The sequence below is a fragment of the Vanessa tameamea genome, chromosome 16 (genome assembly GCF_037043105.1).
Source record: "Vanessa tameamea isolate UH-Manoa-2023 chromosome 16, ilVanTame1 primary haplotype, whole genome shotgun sequence".
In the NCBI taxonomy this organism is placed as follows: Eukaryota; Metazoa; Arthropoda; class Insecta; order Lepidoptera; family Nymphalidae; genus Vanessa; species Vanessa tameamea.
In genome coordinates this window covers 1191806-1212639 of record NC_087324.1, presented here as the reverse complement: position 1 = coordinate 1212639, position 20834 = coordinate 1191806, and the positions used below count along the sequence as shown (strand labels likewise).

General features: G+C 31.6%; 1 protein-coding gene across 3 annotated transcripts in view; it reads left to right on the top strand.

Annotated features, from left to right (window-relative positions):
• Positions 1-3294, top strand: part of LOC113396155 (adenylate cyclase type 2-like) — a 198437-nt gene extending 195143 nt beyond the window's left edge. Inside the window, exons 22-26 of one of the 3 annotated variants that reach the window (XM_064217288.1) lie at positions 200-349; positions 793-894; positions 1409-1520; positions 1770-1914; positions 2954-3294. In XM_064217288.1, the coding sequence (XP_064073358.1) occupies positions 200-349; positions 793-894; positions 1409-1520; positions 1770-1914; positions 2954-3068 (624 nt within the window). In that variant the 3' untranslated portion in view covers positions 3069-3294. The remainder of the gene's footprint in view (positions 1-199; positions 350-792; positions 895-1408; positions 1521-1769; positions 1915-2953) is intronic. The other 2 variants (XM_064217287.1, XM_064217289.1) reach the window with 2 other exon arrangements.
• The last annotated feature ends 17540 nt before the right edge of the window (positions 3295-20834 follow it).

The following is a 20834-nucleotide window of genomic DNA, read 5'->3' as shown; positions in this document are numbered from 1 at the left end:
ATTTTATCTCTGTGATATACTTAAATTGCAACGATTTACTGTAAACATTGCTCATTCCTACTCATTTATTTGACTTCCTGTGAGTATCGAGTTGTAAGATTCACCTAAATATATCAATGAAGTTTTGCGACGAAAAATTGTTTATTTATATGTGTAAAGAGAGGATCCTCAAATATTCTTATTAATTGATCTTTTACAGGAAGAGTTGTACCACGAAAGGTACTCTAGTATTGCGGTAATGTTCGCGTCCATTCCAAACTACAAGGAGTTCTACGACGAGACGGATGTTAACAAGCAGGGCCTCGAGTGTTTGAGACTGTTGAACGAGATTATTTGCGACTTTGATAAGGTATTTAGTATAATTAGTGGAGAAGAGTACACGGCCGGATTTAGGGGAGGGCGACATGAGAGGGGCCTCCACAATAGAAGTTATAGTAGTATTATAGTATTTCTGTTTCAAAGTTACTGATAAGAAGAGTAAATGAATTATAAAACAAACCTTATTGATAGAAATGAAATTCTTATAACTAATTTATAAAAAATAAGTATGGGTCCCCAGTTCTCTGTAACCTCAGGGCCTCCAGACCTCCAAATCTGGTCCTGGAAGAATAACTAATTTATTGTTAGTCTTGCATCTACAGTCTGAATCGTTGGTAACTCTACATATAATATAACCTTTTAAAATGTCGATTCCAAGGTGCTTGTCAAATCCTACTCGAATAAAGTATATTTTGGTTAGATTCGGTTATAAAATGATGTTACCAGAAAGTTAACAGAGGCTTCCTTTTTTAGTTACTTCTTAAGCCAAAGTTCAGTTGTATTGAGAAAATTAAGACGATCGGCAGCACTTACATGATCGCTTCAGGATTGAGACCCGGGAAGGAAGAACAAATTGTAAGTAGCATTTCAAAATCTATTTATACTAAAATAGCCCTTAAAACACTATCACGGAAAGAACTAATTTGTTTAAAGTACTGGGCTTTTAGTTCAATGAATAATTCCAATTTTTCTCATACGATTTAGTATTGCATCAGTTTTTCTATATTGTGAAAACTTATCGGAGGTTTCCTACGTTATTAGCTAAGTTTCAAATCAATAATACCACATTATATTTAATTACATTTGTTTGGCTTAATTTGGAAATAAAATCAGGCTTTAGTAGTCCGTGACAATTATTATTTTGTGATATAAAAGTTTTAGAAACGAACATTGTGACGCGTAATGATTCCTAATAATTATTTTTAAATTATAGTTTTTCCACTGACAAAAAATTTGGTATAATTCAATCAAAGTAAAAGTGTGGTAATTATTGGATCATCGTATTATTTTTCCTTTCCTTTATCATGTTTAAAAGTAAAGCCTACTTTATGTTCTGTTACTTTAATCAATTTCACTTCGACTTTTTCAGGACGGCAAAGAGGAACACACCGTGGCCGTTCTTGTGGAGTTCGCGATCGCTCTGATGACAATTCTCGATCAGATCAACAGGGAATCCTTCCAGAGGTTCAAGTTAAGGATAGGTAGGTGTCTACTATTAGGGTTGCGCTAGGTATGATTGATGTTTAGGTATGGCTAAATAAACATGACTAAAATCGGTACAGTCTGGCTAATCAGTATATATTGCTAAGTGCCGCTAGGTGGCCCAAAAATATGCTTAGGCTCTAAGTTGCGTTCAATATCATTAGTATGCCTCATTTTTATTGTTACATGTTAAATGTGCACGATTTATTTTATTAATATGAATAAATAAAAGATTCGTAACTTGTCAGGTTTGAGCCACGGTCCAGTGATAGCGGGCGTGGTGGGCGCCCAGAAGCCGCAATACGACATCTGGGGGAATACCGTCAACGTCGCCTCGCGCATGGACTCCACGGGACTCATGGGCCGAATACATGTCACGGAAGACACGGCTAAGTATGTGTCATTTATTTGTAAAATCATGTTCCTGATAATTCAAATATAATACGTAATTGCATAAAACATGCCACGATGAGGAATGGAACACATGACATGACATGACATGGCATGGCATGGCATGGCTGGCACATGACACTTGGCTGAGTGCACATGTTATTAATTAATTTCGTTCTGAGCAGGGAAAGAAAACAGAGCAAGGAAGCTACATATCTAGAAAGAAATTATGTCACTTGAATATGAATCAAATCCTATGGCAGTAGTTCGGCTATACGCCTCAGTTCTATACAGCGGGCGTTGACAAGCTGTTACTTTTATACTTTTAGCATAACATTAAGCAAAATAAAATGTTATGCACTTTTTTAGTATTAAATTTTCCTTAAAATTACCCTCAGTAGAGTCCAATGCCTCCCAAATGACAATCATGTATCCGTCAGTAGGTATCAATGTAACTTTACTGGTTCTTTCAGTCCCTACATAAAAATAATAGCAAAAACGTATATCGTCATAATAACTATGATGAAGTAAAAGAGAATAAATATTTTGTACATTTTTTACTTTAAATCCTTATCGAAAGAATGTTTCAATCATTTGTAAGTATTTTTTATTTCAAATATAATTAAATTTTCTTTTCAAATTGCTAAATAATGTAACTGATAATATATGTCAAAAAGTATAGGTAATATTTGCGTTAGTGTTGACTTTCGGGAGGCTCTGGTTTGTGATATATATATATATATATATATATGCTAAATCCATTAAATTGAAAAGGAAAAAATAATATCATATAAGCATAACATATAACATTCACTCATAACATACATATATAATTGTATTTAAATGTTGAAAAAGAGTAACTACTGAGTTTCTTGCCGGTTCTTCTCGGTAGAATCTACATTCCGAACCGGTGGTAGCTTTACTTTAAATAGTTTGTTAAATGACGATTCAAAAGTGCTTGAATAAAGTATATTTTGAGTTTGATATTTTTTTTATTTTTACGTTCTAAATTAAATTTTAATTTTTGCTATCATTGTTTCAGAGTTCTCATGAAAGCGGGCTACACCTGCGAATGTCGAGGACCGACTTACGTAAAAGGTAAAGGGACTTTAGTGACGTATTTTGTGAAAACTCCTAATATAGGGGGCGGACAATGAACAGAATTATAGTAATTTCTCGTTAGTATAATCAATGAAATGACTTCTTCGTATTATTAGTGTTATATTTACATATAAATGCTTTAAATTATAAAACCCACTAGCTAATAAATATATTATACATACATTATGACGATGTCAAAAAATAATAATGTCAAACTTAAATTATTAAAATTTAGAAATAAGTGTATGACAATATTGTATTGTAAATTTTAATATTTTATTTTATTAGAGTTTTTTTTTAACTTTTAAAGATTTAATTCAGGGCCTAGAAATGTTGCATAATTTATTTTAATATGTCTATACTTGCCTTGATTAAACAAATATTATAAGTTATAAGAATATTTCCAAATATTACGATATAAATGCAGTGAATTAAATTATTTATTAAATAATTAATTTATATCATAGATTTAAAATGCATAGTGTTTATTAGTTGAATCGAATACTCCTATTAAAAATCACTAATAAATTATAAATTATTATAAGTATTTGTAAATTGCGTTGTGATGTTTAATAATTAATTATAGCCCTTTTTTATTGTTATTTTTTTTTTCGCTGAGATTAAGATATTAGAATTCGCACGAAATTTGTTTTATATTAACACGGAATATAAAAAAATAATAATATGTTTTTTTTTTTTTAAAGAATTTAGTGCAGTATTATAGAAAGAATTACATTTATAATTATTTAAATATATACGAATTAACTGCAAATCTTCGTTTAATAAAATTAATAAATAAATATTAAGTGAATATTTGTAAATTATATAAAATACAATTTAAGAATTATTTATTACTAAATGTTTGCATTTAAAACATACAATTGTGTACATAAACTAGTGATCTAACGTTCGTGTGACATTTTAATGAAGAGCATAGCTTTAATTAATATTTTTAATCTTCTCACACCAAATATGATTCAGTTGATTAGTCTAAAAGCTTATTTTTATTTAATTTTAAATGGCAGCAATTTTTCTATTCGTATATGAAATCATATTCAATTGTCATATTTAGCATAATATTTAATATGTAGTGACAAAGACTTGCTCATTGATGTTTATAAATAGTTATAAATTAATTTTTAATTATATGTATTATTTCATGAATCAATAATAACTGTTAAATGTGTAAAGCATCAAAATATAATTTTGAATAATTAAAGTAATAATAAAAATAACTATAAAAACGATTTAGTTTTATTTAAAATGAATTTAAAATTATCTATGGTATTAAAAATAACGATTTTATCAATTTATTTAATGTCAAGTTTGATACATCGCCAATTTCACGCTACCATTTTGGACGTGCATCTCATTCGACGGGCGGCGGCGGAATGAATTTGAATTTCGAACGATACGAGGCGTTTAATTGGTAATTGCCGGTTCCTCGACCACCTACGCTCTGAACATTGATTTATTTCTTAGCACCGCCTCGGAATATAGAGTATTGTTTATCTACACTTTATTTGGTATCGTGACCTCTATGCAAAAATCATTCGCTTAATTAAATTGCACCCATACATGATACGTTTATTAAATTAAATTAAATTATAGCTGTAGATTTTATAATTAACAATGTGTCATCACTGTAATGGATTGTCATTAATATGAATAACATAAACTTTAATCACTTACCGGACAAATTTGACATTTACAATATATATTTAAATAAATTAGTTAGCATATAAAAAATTTAAATTGTTTTTATGAAAGTAGACATCGCTGTATACGAATACGCTTATTTGTAGAATGTCGTAACTACATGTATACAAATTTTCGAAGTTATACTTCTTTACGTGTGTTGATAGTAACATTTTACGGTCAGACTGATATTACGTCAAAAACTCACACTATGAAGTTAGTTGTTAAAGAATTAAATATATAATTACATATATATTAACTCAACAACGATTGATGATATATATGGAATGATTGAGTATATGTATGGAAAAAAATCGAAAGTACATTATTTTATTGTTAACTATAAGATTCGTAGTACGGATAAGTATGTATAGCTTTTAACGCGTGTACATAATTACATCCAACTCCTTTTTGATACATAATAATATTTCTCTTAATTTACCTAGTACTTTTTTATGTCATCGCTCGGTGGGCGATCAAATAGATCACCTGATGGTATGTTGTCACCACTGCCTATAGATATTGGCGCCGTTAAGAATTTTAAGTATATCTTACATAAACGATGCCAATAACCTTGTGAACTGAGATGTTATGTCCCTTGTGTCTGGCTCAAATACCCTATAAACCGAAACACAGCAATACTGAGTACTTTACCTTTCTACTGTCAAACCGTATTGGCTTGGCAGTAGAAAGGATATATAATACGTAATAAGGTAAATGACGAGTGGGTGGTATTTGCCCAAAAAAAAAAAACATACGAGAAAATCTACAAGAAAAACACCAATTATTAAACTAAATATTCAAATTCATTTAAATATTATCGTTATTTTAAAAAACAAAATTTTAACAACGTGAACGCAGTAGGAAAAATGTACTAACTATCTGAATTAGAGTATGTTAGATGTACTTTGTTATAAACAAATGTTATTTGTACAGGTAGAGTGAGAATTAATAAATGAAATATATAGCTTAAATTGTTAATAACCTCGTTACAACACGAAATCAGTACTCAGCATATCTTTAATCATAATGCTTAACACTCACAAAGATCTACAATGCTGTTAATACTGTATCGAGTTTTAAGCAAAATGTAATTAAAATATTTTTTCTCCAACCTACACGCAAACAAACACACCTAAACACTTAGTAGGTTAAGCTTCATAATTAAACGATTCTTGGTTTGAGATACAATATTTAGTGTAGATAATTTTAAAGGCCTTTTAATAATTTGTATGAAGTAACAAGTACTTCTTTTGACGCGTTATAAAAATATATGAGAGACAATTATTCATGATGCGCGTGCGCAGGTTGAAATGCAAGTTACACGATGCTCGCTAAGCCGCCAATTAAGTGTCAATTTACTCGAAGTAAACTACTTCACATCTTATCCTATTTAACAAGGTTTATTTTATTATATATTTATATTATATATATATATATATCAACAAAGTCTGCCTATTTTTTTTCTAGCAAGATTTGAAGTTTTTTTTTAAAAAGACCCAAAAATCTGCACTTTTTTTAAAATAGCTAGCTTAATATAAAAAAAGTAGTCAGTTTGATTTTATTTTACTAAATTAATGTTCAACCAATCTTCGGAAAGCAATTATCAAGCATGTACGTCATAAGAAATATATATATAAAATATAAATAAATATATTTATATATATATATATATATATATATAATAGTGGTAAAAGAACAAAGTACATTTACAGAATAATTATTATTATGTACATTATTATTCTTTTTTTTTATTGTAATTATTTATTTGCATCCCATTAAAAAGCATTTTTTAATTACGCAGTGACTGCAGCCAGTAATCGTAATTGAACACTGAATATTCATTTAAGTTTTGATATGTGTAAAATATATATTTGATTTAATTATCGATTCAGTTAATCTTTCATAAGAAAAAAATATTTTATGTTTCGATCGATTTTGTGCACTCGAAATTGTCGAACAATATGTAGTCACCATAGACTTACAAAACTCATGAACTTGTCAAAATGTAGATTAATTACATTGGTAGTTAACATGGGAACATTCACGTCGATTTTAATTATAGAACCGGAGTAATTAATTACGTTTTGACTAATTAACGGTTAGGCCAAATCTTATATGGATTTAGAAGTCGTGGAATCTTTGGAGTTTTATTAATTTAGATTCGTATCGAACCTATGTTTGCTGAATGAGGGCTAGTGAAAGTTTTAATTTAATGTTATTATATTCCGAGCTCATCTTCTTTTTTAACTTGTTATATTTTTGACCAATCACAATAATCTTTATTTAGTTTTGGTTTTTGTTTCGTATCGATTATATCATTTCGTACTAATAATTCAGCCTCTGAGATCACTGCATACAATTTTATTGTTTTCATTCTGACTACTTCGTTGGTTAAATATCTAGATTATACCGTCAGGATTAAATTTCGGGTCGTCACTAAATTTGTTTGGGTTTTCTCTAAAGTCATTTATCCGAAGTTTTAGTAGTATTTAGATCCCTGGGCCTTAGTTGAATGTGAAACTATTGCCACTGCGCCTGAATTCTATACAGACATTTGGGATCTCTGTTCCTTCGCATTTGAATAGTAAGTGCACCTCTGATGTCACACATACTTGAATATTAATTCTGTGCAGCTGATTGGTCTCCGCTACAACAGCTGCCGTGTCCAAAATCAGGAGGAACCACTATCCTCAACTGTTCGTGAATTTACTTCCTATGGCTTTATTTCGCGGCTTTTTATGTTTGTCGAGTTTTAAAGTAATAAGCCATAACTCTCATATAAGAAAGTTTTTAAGTTATATTATTAATTATGCAAAACTATAACACAGATTGAGACTGGTTCATATACTGCTACAATATACATTTTATATTTACTTGTCCGCAATAAGCCGGTATAGGTAGGGCATTATATACAATTCATTTTCAAAATCTTTTTCTTCTTCATTGAGAGTTATTAGTGCTAAATTTAAAATATTTTTAGAAAACATTTTTATTTTTAATTATTGTGCAGTATAAGGCAGCCGCACTAGCAAAATATCCACCATCGCCCATAGACCTTGACTCTATGAGAAATATTCATCATCCCCTTAATATTCAACGCGCATACATTATAAAGAAATAACAAAATGCACCTACTCTCAAATAGACATATTTTAGGATTTAAAGTAAAAAATGCGCTAAATATAATGCCAAAAATTGATACGCGGTTGGCTTTAAGCTAAAAATAGAATATATAATATTCTATTTATAAATAATAATTAAAAACAACAACCAACAAAAACGACATTTTTTATGACTCAGAAAATAGTATGTCTGAAGCCTCCATAACATAAACAGCCTGTAAATTTCCCACTGCTGGGCTAAGGCCTCCTCTCCCGTTGAGGAGAAGGTATGGAGCATATTCCACCACGCTGCTCCGATGCGGGTTGGTGGAATACACATGTGGCAGAATTTCGTTGAAATTAGACACATGCAGGTTTCCACACGATGTTTTCCTTCACCGCCGAGCACGAGATGAATTATAAACACAAATTAAGCACATGAAAATTCAGTGGTGCTTGCCTGGGTTTGAACCCGAAATCATCGGTTAAGATGCACGCGTTCTAACCACTGGGCCATCTCGGCTCATCGATTACTTTATTAATTTAAAATTAATTATTACAGTAACGATTATTATTATAATAAGCCAGTTGAGATATATAACATGAACTCCATATTAATGTAATAATTAATCTTAAATAAGATACAAAATTGTCTATTCCCCACAATAGTGCACCGCGTAAGCCAACAACAGTAATATATCTCGCATTCAATGATAAAGTATAACATGAAGCAAGTACCAAGATTATGACCGGAAGTCTGGTCGCACTACACAAAGCGACTTGAATTATTGCAGGCCACTTATTCGGTTATGACGAATCATCTCATATATTATTAGTATAATAATGTTCAAAGATTATTTTGTAATATATTTTTATATTGCAGAAGTGGCAAATATTATATTTAGTAATACAACTTACACTTCTCCATCGCTTAATTCTTGATCATCGTATTAGTATTTGGATTGATAAATGACATAATGATTAATAGCGGTATAATTTTTGTCTAGTAAACATATAAATATAATCAGCCTGTAAATTTCCCACTGCTGGGCTAAGGCCTCCTCTCCCGTTGAGGAGAAGGTATGGAGCATATTCCACTGATAAATTCAATTGATTAATTCAATTAAAAAATTCAATTGATAAATGACATAATGATTAATAGCGGTATAATTTTTGTCTAGTAAACATATAAATATAATCAGCCTGTAAATTTCCCACTGCTGGGCTAAGGCCTCCTCTCCCGTTGAGGAGAAGGTATGGAGCATATTCCACCACGCTGCTCCAATGCGGGTTGGTGGATGGAATACACATGTGGCAGAATTTCGTTGAAATTAGACACATGCAGGTTTCCTCACGATGTTTTCCTTCACCGCCGAGCACGAGATGAATTATAAACACAAATTAAGCACATGAAAATTCAGTGGTGCCTGCCTGGGTTTGAACCCGAAATCATCGATTTATCTAGTAAGGTTACTTTATATTAATACCTTAATTGTAGAATGCAAACACATTGGTTTTTTTAATTTAATTTACAACATCCACGGGTTCACAGTTGCCCGTGCCTTTTTTTATATTTTACTTTTATAATTTTTTTATACATATTGGTTAGATATTCCTAGATCACAAAGCAGAAACAAATTAAATTAAACAACTTTGATTTTTTATGAAAACATTGTTATTCACTCAGAGGGTGAATCTTCTGGCTTGTAGCAAATTGTAATAAGGTCAGTCAAGAGTATTTTGTCAATCAGGTCTTAGCATGTCAAGACGTTATTGTAAATCTTATAGGGAGACGTTTGTTCTAGCTAAAACCCAAAATAGGGTAATAATTTTGCTGGTAATCAACCTAATATTCAATTACTGATAGCACCAAAATAATTCACAACGAGAGATGCCAAATCCTATTCTAGCAATAATTACCAATGACCTTTCCAATGAACTTCCTTGTATAAAACGTCCTCACAGAGGGTCTTCGAAGTAGGTATCAAATTGTCACGTTATGTTACTTACTCTGTGGATTTCACTGGAGGTCCAGGACAATGCCGTCAGCTGGCTCTGGTAATCCGAGATTAAGAGCCTACCGGCTACCTGTGTTACAATACGGCTTTATTACACCTCCAACTATGCTATAACTCCTTGACTAATTGGAAGATCGGAGATCGCCTAATCGTTTTACTGAGCAAAGATGTGCAATAAATAATTTCCAGATTGAAATCACATGGAATAATTTAAATATATTCTTAATTATTGCTCTATTTTGTATAATCAAATTATAAGTTTTATTAACAGTTATTTTAAATATAGTAATAATAAGAGATTCAATATGTATAGCCTATTCTAATATCAAGAGGAAAACCCAAACTAGCAACATTTGACATTAAATTGACGTAATGTCATTGGTCGAGAGCTCGAATAATCATTATGAGAAAAAAAAACATTTTTGAAGCCGACGAAGCTGTTATCGGAACTTTGCAAGTAAAATTAAAGTGGATGTGAGGAGTTAAATGGAATAATATATGTTTTAAATAAAGATATATTAATAAAAAATTAGTTAGTAGTGCTTTCCGGTTTTCATGGGTACGCTACTCCGAAGTCCCGGCCGACTCCATGTAGAAATATTCATTAGTTTTCTATGTTGTCTTGGGTCTGGGTGTTCGTGGTACCGTCGTTACTTCTGATTTTTCATAACACAACATTTAGCTACTTACATTGGGATCAGAGTAATGTATGTGATGTTGTCCAATATTTATTTATATTTATTATTTAGTGTACAATAGCTGAACTATTAGCAATTTGCATGGAATAAGTAAATCTAAGGTTTGTTTATATTTATTATTTCTTTGATTGGAATATACTTGTACTTCGTTTTGTATTTACAGCGCGATCCTATGGGCGATGGCGACTATTACCGTCAGGTTGACCACCTGTCATTTTTTTTACAAAAACCTGTCTTTTGTAATGTTACCCCGCTTGTCTATTCACCAAACGACACTGCTTACACTAATGTGCATTTGGTGCAAATAAATCCTCGATAGAAGACGGACATTTTTTTATTATTAATACTTATCTTTATGTCGTACCCACAATCAATTAAAATGTCACTACAATAGTACAATTATATAAAACCTGTCATATATTTGCGTGAAGTATACAAACGGACGTTTATTCGTCAGAAACATACCCAAAAATCTACCCATAATTAATTTCAAGATCTGTGCCAGCGAAAGGCCACTGATTTTTAACCTGTAAAGAAATGAAATATTACCGTCTTACTGCGGTTGAACGTGAAATTAAGTATCATCAATTTGGATCCAATCATTCAGAGTAATCTTTTTTGCTTTTTAAAGGAATTTGTTTGGCGAATAAATATGTCAGTTAACGACCGAGTACAGGAGTTTATATATGAGTACACGTTGTATTCGCGATCTCGTTCGGTTGACGGTGACTTTTACCATCAAGTCATTTACCGCTATAGACTTTACGTGGTACCATTTATTATCGGGGTGTAGAGGCAGATGTTGACAATGTGATTCAGGAGTAAAACCAGTTTTAAAAGTGGCGAATAGTTGTGTCTGACTCTGTCTGTAAATTCTGTTATTTGTAGTCCAAGTCTTAGGTTACCTTTTTGTCATATTTTTTTGTTAGTGTACGGTCGGTTTGCTTAATCTTAATGAGGAACATACAGACTTAATTTTGCATTTATAATATAGGTAAAGATAAAACATACATACGTATGATTGCAGGCCCAGACAAGAAATACTGAATTTTAACATGCTTATATTTCTTCTCGTACTTGGTGGTGGAAGAAAACATCGTGAGGATATCTGCATCTAATTATTCTCAATTATTAGTCTAATTACGTTTCATATGTTTGAGTTTTAACTTGGTAACTTTCTACAGTTGTTGATATTTGAATTAGTAATATACAATCGTATTATTTTTGTATAAAAATATTTATCATTGTATGCTATTTAAAATATAACTAAAACGTATTGCAAAGCGGGAATTGGCTCGTATTAAATAACATTATATTACGAAATTTGACGATGCTTTGTAGAAAAATCTTAAATACAATTTATGTTACTTATTTGGAATCATTTTTTAAATATGCATCTACAGCACAGCATACTCGGCAAAAAATTAAAACGTTTGGATAATTAACACATAAGGAAAACTTTGGAGATATTTTGAGTCACCTTATTGTTAGATATAGCCATATTATTTACCCTGTGAAAAATTCAAGATTATATCGAAGATAACATAGTTTTAATTTCGTACCAAGAATTGCCTAAAGCCTCTGTTTTTAAGTAATCTGTCGATAAATTAAAATGCCAACTATATTTTATCGATTCGGCAATTGATACAATTAACATTTAAACACCGACAACTATTTAAAACAGATAACTGTTACCATTACGATAGACACCATTCGTATACAGCTACAATTATTGAAGATGGACGAGTTTTAATTGGAATATGTATAAATAATATTTTAAACTGTTCTTCTGTTCACTAAAGTCTTTGTCATAATGTACGCCGCTGAAACAAGACATAATCGTCTCAGACTATACGTTTGGCTTAACACGTCAATTTGAACGAAGTTTTTTTTTTAATATTACGGATAATATAGGCACAGAGGATAGATTGCGTGGATATGAATCGTGGGTTCAGATTTGGGCGTATACCACTGACTTTCTAAGTTGTGTCAATCTAAATTTGTGTTGATATATGTTACCACCAACCCGCATTGAAGTAGCGTGGTGGAATATGCTCAAAATCCTCTCCTCAAAGGGAGAGGAGGCCTTAGCCCAGCAGTGGGAAATTTACAGGCTGTTAATGTTAATATATGTTAACTCGCATTCTTCTTGATAAATACTGCTATAGTCACCAAAGCACAATGGAGCAACATGTTGGAATGAACTCCGAATATTCTTCATAGCACACAAGGCCTCTGACAACGATCAATATTTTAAGAGCAACCTTTAACGTGCAATTTTCTCGCGTATTTATTGTTCTCGAACAGGAACCACCAGCCACCATTGTACAAGGAGTATGATTTTAAAGGACTTTACGGCTCCGTATATATTTATCATAATAATTAACATAACAGATAATTTTGACTTTTTCTAACTCGCATGAAAATCGTATTTGAATAACATTACTGTACACTAACCCTTATTTTCATTTTTCTAGTATTTTTAGGTAAGTGTACTGTTTGTCGTTCTGTACTATTTCGATGAAATGTACAGGAAATAAATGAGTATTTTTCATCTAGATGACCTACATGGGTCATTTTATTTTATGTAAAGCGATTGGTGCCCTGCAGAACACGACTCGATACGTATCGAAGCGAGGCGTACAATTTTAGATTTCAGATTTTGAGTTCTTCGTAATGTCGAAATTTATTGCGTCGGTTATAGGCGATTCGGAGAAATTTAATATTTAATACTACCTCGTTTTTGCGTCAGCTGACTCATAATATTTTATTGACATGTAGTCAAAGATGTAATAGACAAAGTTGGTCTGAGAGATTTATATGCCATTTGGGAACTGTGATAGAAATATGTAAGAAAAACAGTTTACAGACCTAATAAAAATCTGTTTTTATTTTTAAATCCTGATGTACTATAAAACCTCGATCTCAAATTCAAATTCCTTTATTAAATATAGAAGCATTACACTTACTCATTGATTGTTAAAGTTAACACTACTACTGGTTCGGAAAAAAAATACCCCGACCTGAGAAGAACCGAAACCATTAAAGAGACCCTTATTCCATTTCTGACATCGTCCTAGCTCGATGGTACCAATTAGTGCCGCTACTGCGTCAAAAGTATAAACAGAAAAAAGCTTTTATAATGATTTTGTTAGTATTTCAATTGTAAACTGACAAAATAAAAGCGGTTTTTTGCCTTGAACTCTCTCTGGTTATGGGAGATGGTTGATTTGATTATAAAAGAAAAATAAAAGAGAATCCAATTTATTTCGAGCACAAACTCGTTTAGTTTTTTTTTTAAATATAAAATAAGTAGACACATAAATCGGCCATCCGATGGTAAGTGGTCACCATACATACACATTGGTGACGTAGGGAATTGTAATCATTCCTCTCATCAACAATGCATCACCAATCTCGGGAACGAAGATGGTATGTCCCTTATGGTTGAGCCATAACGTACCCTTCAAACCGGAACACAACCATACTGAATATTGCTGTTTGTTGGTAAAATATGGGACGAGGAGTTGACATGGATTTTCGTTACATTATATTTTTGTATACTAGTTTGATTGGTAGTAGTAACAGTAGCCCGTGAGTAGCCCACTGTCAATACCAACGCTACTTTTGAGGAGGAGGTTGAAGCCTATTCCATCAAACTCCACCAATGCGGGTTGGTGAAACTTGTAAAAGTTTTTCGTCTGACACATGCAGGTTTCATGTAATTTACCGATAAGATTATTGAACACAAGAACTTATCACTGAGTACTTTAAAAACTGATGTAGGGAAACATTCAAATTTATACGTCTTTAAAAGTGTAATTATTAATGAAAACAAAATAATCACATGAAAATTCAGCTGTGCTTGTCTGGGTTTGAAATTACAGCCATCGGTGGAGATTCAAGTGTTCTAACCACTTGGCTATCCCAGCTTATTATGATTACATATATATGTACAACTAACTAACAAATATAGCTCATAAAATAAGATATTAAGATATCCTAAGACTGGGATAAACGCATAGTTATGCAAATAACAGGATTTAAAGACATCGATCAGATTTATTGTAAACGCAAATTAAGCACAAGAAAATTTAATTTTGTTTGCCCGGATATGAACCTGCAACCTTAGACTAAGTTGCATGTAACCACTAAACAATCTCAGCTCTGGATTATAATTTTAATAAGTATAAAAAGTTTGTACATAATTATAACGACCGTACGTACTAAAAATACATAAATATATCCATAATATTAAAATTGCACTGAATTTGTTCTACAAAAAGCCACTTAATATCATCCGAAGTTCACGAAAATAACTTCCACAGCATATATCATTTTAAAGGTCACTTGAATCGATATAAAAAAAAACATAGTCCGGTTTAAAAGGGACCCAATTGTTTTTACAAAATATCGTCATACACTCGCATTTTTCAGCGTCAAAATAAGGTTATTATCTCATGGGATACGGCTTAAGTGAATTTATTTGTTCATTCAAGTATAAAGTAACAGTTTTTTCTTTGCCGGTTGAAATAATGTCCGTCGTTTTATATGTGTATCGACGTTGAAATATACGAGAACGGAAAACGGTGTGTCGTTAAAGTTTATTACGTTTAAGCAACGTCTGCGAAATCGTTCGGGGACTTTCGTATCGGAAATACCTATATAGCTAAAAATATATATTTTTGACTATTTGTTAATTACGAAACGATGACCTTATAGTAATCAATTTTAATTTTATTGTGATTATTATTGATATATAAAAGTAAAGTTACAAAGCCTGTAAATTTCCCACTGCTGGGCTAAGGCCTATTCTCCCTTTGAGGAGAATGTTTGGAGCATATTCCACCACGCTGCTCCAATGCGGGTTGGTGAAATACACATGTGGCAGAATTTCGTTGAAATTAGACACATGCAGGTTTCCTTACGATGTTTTTCTTCTCCGCCGAGGACGAGATGAATTATAAACACAAATTAAGCATATGAAAATTCAGTGGTGCCGGCCTGGGATTGAACCCGAAATCATCGGTTAAGATGCACGCGTTCTAACCACTGGGCCATCTCGGCTCTATTCCACAACGCTCCAATACTGGATGGTGGATTTAATGTAAAGGCAATAGAATAACCTTCTTTTGTCAATTCTTAATTCTTTCCGCAGTGGAAGATTCTTGCGACGAAAACCTCAATTAAACATTAATTTTGACTTTTAATTTGTTTCAACTCGGTGTAGTTGCCAAGGTTTTAAATAACCCTGTGTTCGTCGAATGCATGTACAAATATACAAATAAACATACAGAAAAAACATTAAATTAATATTTATTTTGTTTTCCTCTAGGTTTTAATTTATTTAAAACTGAATTCAAAATTATGGTTTTATATCTCTGAATGATTTAGATTGAAGTAGGCTGCAATCAGGATTCAGGGTATCTTTAACAAAGAGGCAATAAATAGAATACTAATTTCATCCGTATGAAACCGAGCAGCTAGTGTATTTATAAAATAAAAATGAAACGTAAAATAATTGTATTAATATTTTCTCATTATTTCTACAAAAAATAACCATAACTTATTACAAATAAAAAAACTGTTCCAGTTTTTTTATATAATCCCATAACTGTCTGATCTGGATCGGTCCTCGGTATTATGCAACGTACATATCTTGATCATATTTATGACGCGCGTGCGCCGCTCGAGGCATCGGAACTGCTTCGCTTCTGAAAATAATTGAATCTTGTTAAGATTTCTATTTATTTATGTAATGTATTTTAGCAGTGACTATTGTTTTAAGATCAGACGAAACGATATTTTGTTGTATGGAATTACTTATATTAAATTAATTGACGAAATATGTCAAATAAAAAGCAGTCGCTTTAGGAACGTATTTAATTTGATCGCGTTATTTTCAGTAACACACACATACACAATTCACATTCACACATTAACATGCAATTTAAATCCGTTTTTATACATAGTTTTCGACCTTTGGTTTTGTATCATTATGAGCTACAATAAATACTTATTAAAGAATATTTTATGATAATTTTATTAGAACGTAAGATGTTCTCAAACTATTATCAAACTTCCATTACAATAATTACAAATGTTTTTTTACTGTAAACAAATAGTAGTAATACATAAAAACTTAATATTATATTATGTTTGTTTGGGAAAAAGTGGAGTGAGATGAATGCCTATACCTACTCGTCGAGAGGTCCTTAGTTAACATTATATAAAAAAAAATCGAAAAAAAAATCACAGTTTTTTTAATACTAAGGAATTAAAGAGGCTTAAATAAATAAACGAATAATATTATGGTTATATCGTAGAAAAAAAATGAGACTATTAAATTATTTATATTCTAGAATAATCTAGAAGAAATTCAGTATCTATTATTTTCCGTTAATTAATTTACAAACGTGTTTTACAGTTTTTTATCGAACAATGAGCCTTTTAGTGGTTTTTTCTTATGATGTTTAATTTTATTGATTACAAGAAAATTAAAATTACGCTTGTCATGTAAACAATTTAACACGCTTCCTTGCCATAAAATGTAATTTAATTTAAGCCTTTTTTATTCCCGCAAAAACGCTGTCAGTCATTTTAATGACGTCAGATTGTTAGAAACAACATTCGTGTATGCACGACCGGTACTCCTTCAATGTTAACATCTATAAATATTTGGTGTTTTTTGGGAAAATAATGAATTACAATTGTTATCGTTGGAGTGTAATGTACAAATACTAGCATTAAAACTCTAGAAAAATTGTTTATCAAAGTGCCAGATGATATTGAAATGACAATTTTTGCCCAGCTGACGTCATATTATGGCGGCTCGTGTTTTAGGTCACGTGATATACAAAATAAAAATTTCGACTTTTAATTTCAATATAATAGATTAATAATGCGCTTTTATGACTCAATATCAAAATATTTCAGTATATTTCTACATATATTTTAATTTTTCCAATTTCATAAATTATTTTTCACTACCGAAAATACCCTATTAATGGTCCGATTTGAAAAAATCTTTCAGTGTTACCAATGTAACAATTTATTTCAGATTTCAGACTTTTATAGGGTATTTTTACCTAAAGTTCTGAAGTTCTACTCGTACTGATAAAAGCGTTGTATCTAAAAGGGCTCCTTAATTTACTTAGAATTTACAAATATTTTCTTCTTCTACGCGAACGAAAAAATGGCAAAATTTAGTAATATTATATGTTGTTATCAGTTAGGCATTACGATAAAAATGCCAACTCATTTATTAATATAGATTTAAATAATTTAAACACTAAAGTAAAAGTACAAAAGAACCTTTACAAAACCTTTCTAAATAAATCAGTAATTCCAATCCGATTTACTCGAGTAATATTTTAAGGCGTACATTCAAAGCGATTATAGTCAAATACAATATATTAGACCTATAACTTAATCCAAGAAAAATATGCCAAATTGAACTTTACATCATTGTGATAAGGAATACAATATTCTATCATTAATCAGCGATTGCAAATATCAAAGATTGCTTTGAGGTATACAGGGTGTGCAAATAGTCGCACGACTATGTCCATCGCTATCTACTGCTTAGTGGTTTTTTATAAACGATATTGGGATTCTAATTTTGAACTGGTGACGTCATCTACCTGGAACATATTAAACGTTATATATTATACTTGGTGGGTAGGGCTTTGTGCAAGACCGTTAAAGGTGTAAAAAGCTATACAGCGTCCATGTTTTTTTTTTGTTTTTTTATATAATAGGTAGGTCGACCGGCAAATTGCCCACCTGATGTTAAGTGGTCACTTCCACCCATAGACATATTAACCATTCCTTACAAAGCCATCTTAATGCGCCACCAACCTTGGTAGCTAAGATGCTATGTCCCTTATGCCTGTAATTACACTGGTTCACTCACCGATCAAACCGGAACACGAAAATACTAAGTATAGCTGCTTGGCGGTCAATAGTACGACGAGTAGGTACCTAACTAGACTCGCACAAAATCCTACCACCTAATAAACATTTCGTTTTTTTTTTCTTCGTCTAAATGTCTTCCACGTATTAAGGATTTCAAGGTCAGTCGAATACGATACATTGAAATGATTTGATATCGGTCCTAAATATTATGATCAAAGTCTTTATATGCTTCTTATGAGTACATATTCTTGTACAATTACAGAACATGAGTTTTCATCTTCGTTAGTTGATCAACTGTACAAGAATAGTCTGTCATGTACTTTAACGTATCTTATATAATGTAACTAAACAATTCAAAGTATATACTTATCGTAATATATAACGTCAGTTGAATAAAATCGCCGAGATGGCTCAGTGGTTAGAACGCGTGCATCTTAACCGATGATTTCGGGTTCAAACCCAGGCAGGCACCACTGAATTTTCATGTGCTTAATTCGTGTTTATAATTCATCTCATGCTCGGCGGTGAAGGAAAACATCGTGAGGAAACCTGCATGTGTCTAATTTTAACGAAATTCTGCCACATGTGCATTCCATCAACCCGCATCGGAGCAGCGTGGTGGAATATGCTCCAAACCTTCTCCTCAAAGGGAGAGGAGGCTTTAAGTCCAGCAGTGGAAAATTTACAGGCTGCTAATGATGATGAATGAAAATGAATTTAAATAAAATCAAGGAATCCGGTATGCAATACCGTTATTCTGTAAGAACACACTCAACTTTATCGACACGATCGTGAAAAGTCAGAAAGTGATTCATTGATTAAATAATTATAACAAATAATTCAAATAGCGTATCATCAAAAGACGGTTTTCAACATTTTGCGATTGGGATACGAAGTCAGTTATTACCGAACAGTATTGCTGCTTAAAATAACAGCTTCATTATAGAACTGTTTTAATGTTCATAGTAGCTGTCGTTTATATTAATAGTAGTACTACATTGTTCGAATTCGATACATAAAGAAATTCTTTTATATTGACTAATATAGAATAATTTTAAAGTTCAAATTTAATACCTCATTTCGCAAAAGTTCATTTTTGGCGCTTCAGCTTTTTTCGTTTCCACTTATTAGTTGTATATATATATATATATAATATATATCTATCTATTTATGTTAAAGATTCGGGTCGAGTCGAGATAGTTCAGTGGCTATAATACGTAAATATTAACCAAAGTTTGCGGGATCAAACTATATTACTATAGTCATTTTTATTTATAGTTTATATTTTTTTAATATAAAAACATAATTGTATGAATATATTAATTATTGTGGAAGGATATTCTCATATGTGTTTCCACGGCATGCCCGCCACTACAGATGTTTGTCGAAAAGCACGCAATATTATCCCATAAATACTTAAACATTTCTCACTGTAGGTATTTGTGATAAGATGCTTATAGGATTCAGAGTTATGGTGTGTTTAGACACCGCATTGTTGCCGAGGTACGGCAATGAATTCGGATTCTGTACGGTAAGATCAAATTAATATCCCTTTGGCTTGTAATATATTAACTATTGTATTATTAGAAATATCTATAGATATTATCTGTAACTATTAAATTCTTTGGTGTCTAAGGATAATGGATCTCTATTAATGTTTTTTTTTGTTTGTCAGAGATTATAAATTTTGTAAATAAACGTTAAAGGAATTTAACAATGGAACAGCGATAATGATTCTCTACTAACTGATTGTCAATAATTTGTTTATCTATAGTAAATAAATGCCAAAGTAACTCTGTCTGTCTGTATGTTTATTACGAATTTCATTAATTTATTATGGAGCAAGCTTGAAACCCAATGAAGGATATTGACTTTTTTATATTTAACAACTAACGAACAACCCCTAAGCTGCGACTGGAACCGTGGTTGATAAATAATTAGTTTATCTATAAAATCAACGTGAATAGTGCTTACCAATGTATCCACATGTACAATCTTTACCACAGTAGTCCCAACAGTGTAGTGACGACATTGCTTCAAAGCTTCAGTAAAGGATACATCAATTTATTGATTATTTTTTTCGGTCATAGGTAAGAAGACTGACAAATGGACCATATGATGGTAATTGGCCACCAATGCCAATAGATCACCAATGCGCGACCAACCTTTGGAATAAAGATGTTAAGCCACTTGTGTCTGAAGTTACTCTGGCTCAATCACTCTGCAAATCGGAGACACATAATACTATGTATTTCTGATTGGTGGAAAAATATGTGAGGGTTGTGTCGCACCTACAAATACAGACTTAATATTAATCTAATATATTTTTTCAATAGCTTATATTTTGTACCAAAGTTCATACACGGATTTCAATTCGATCAAAGATA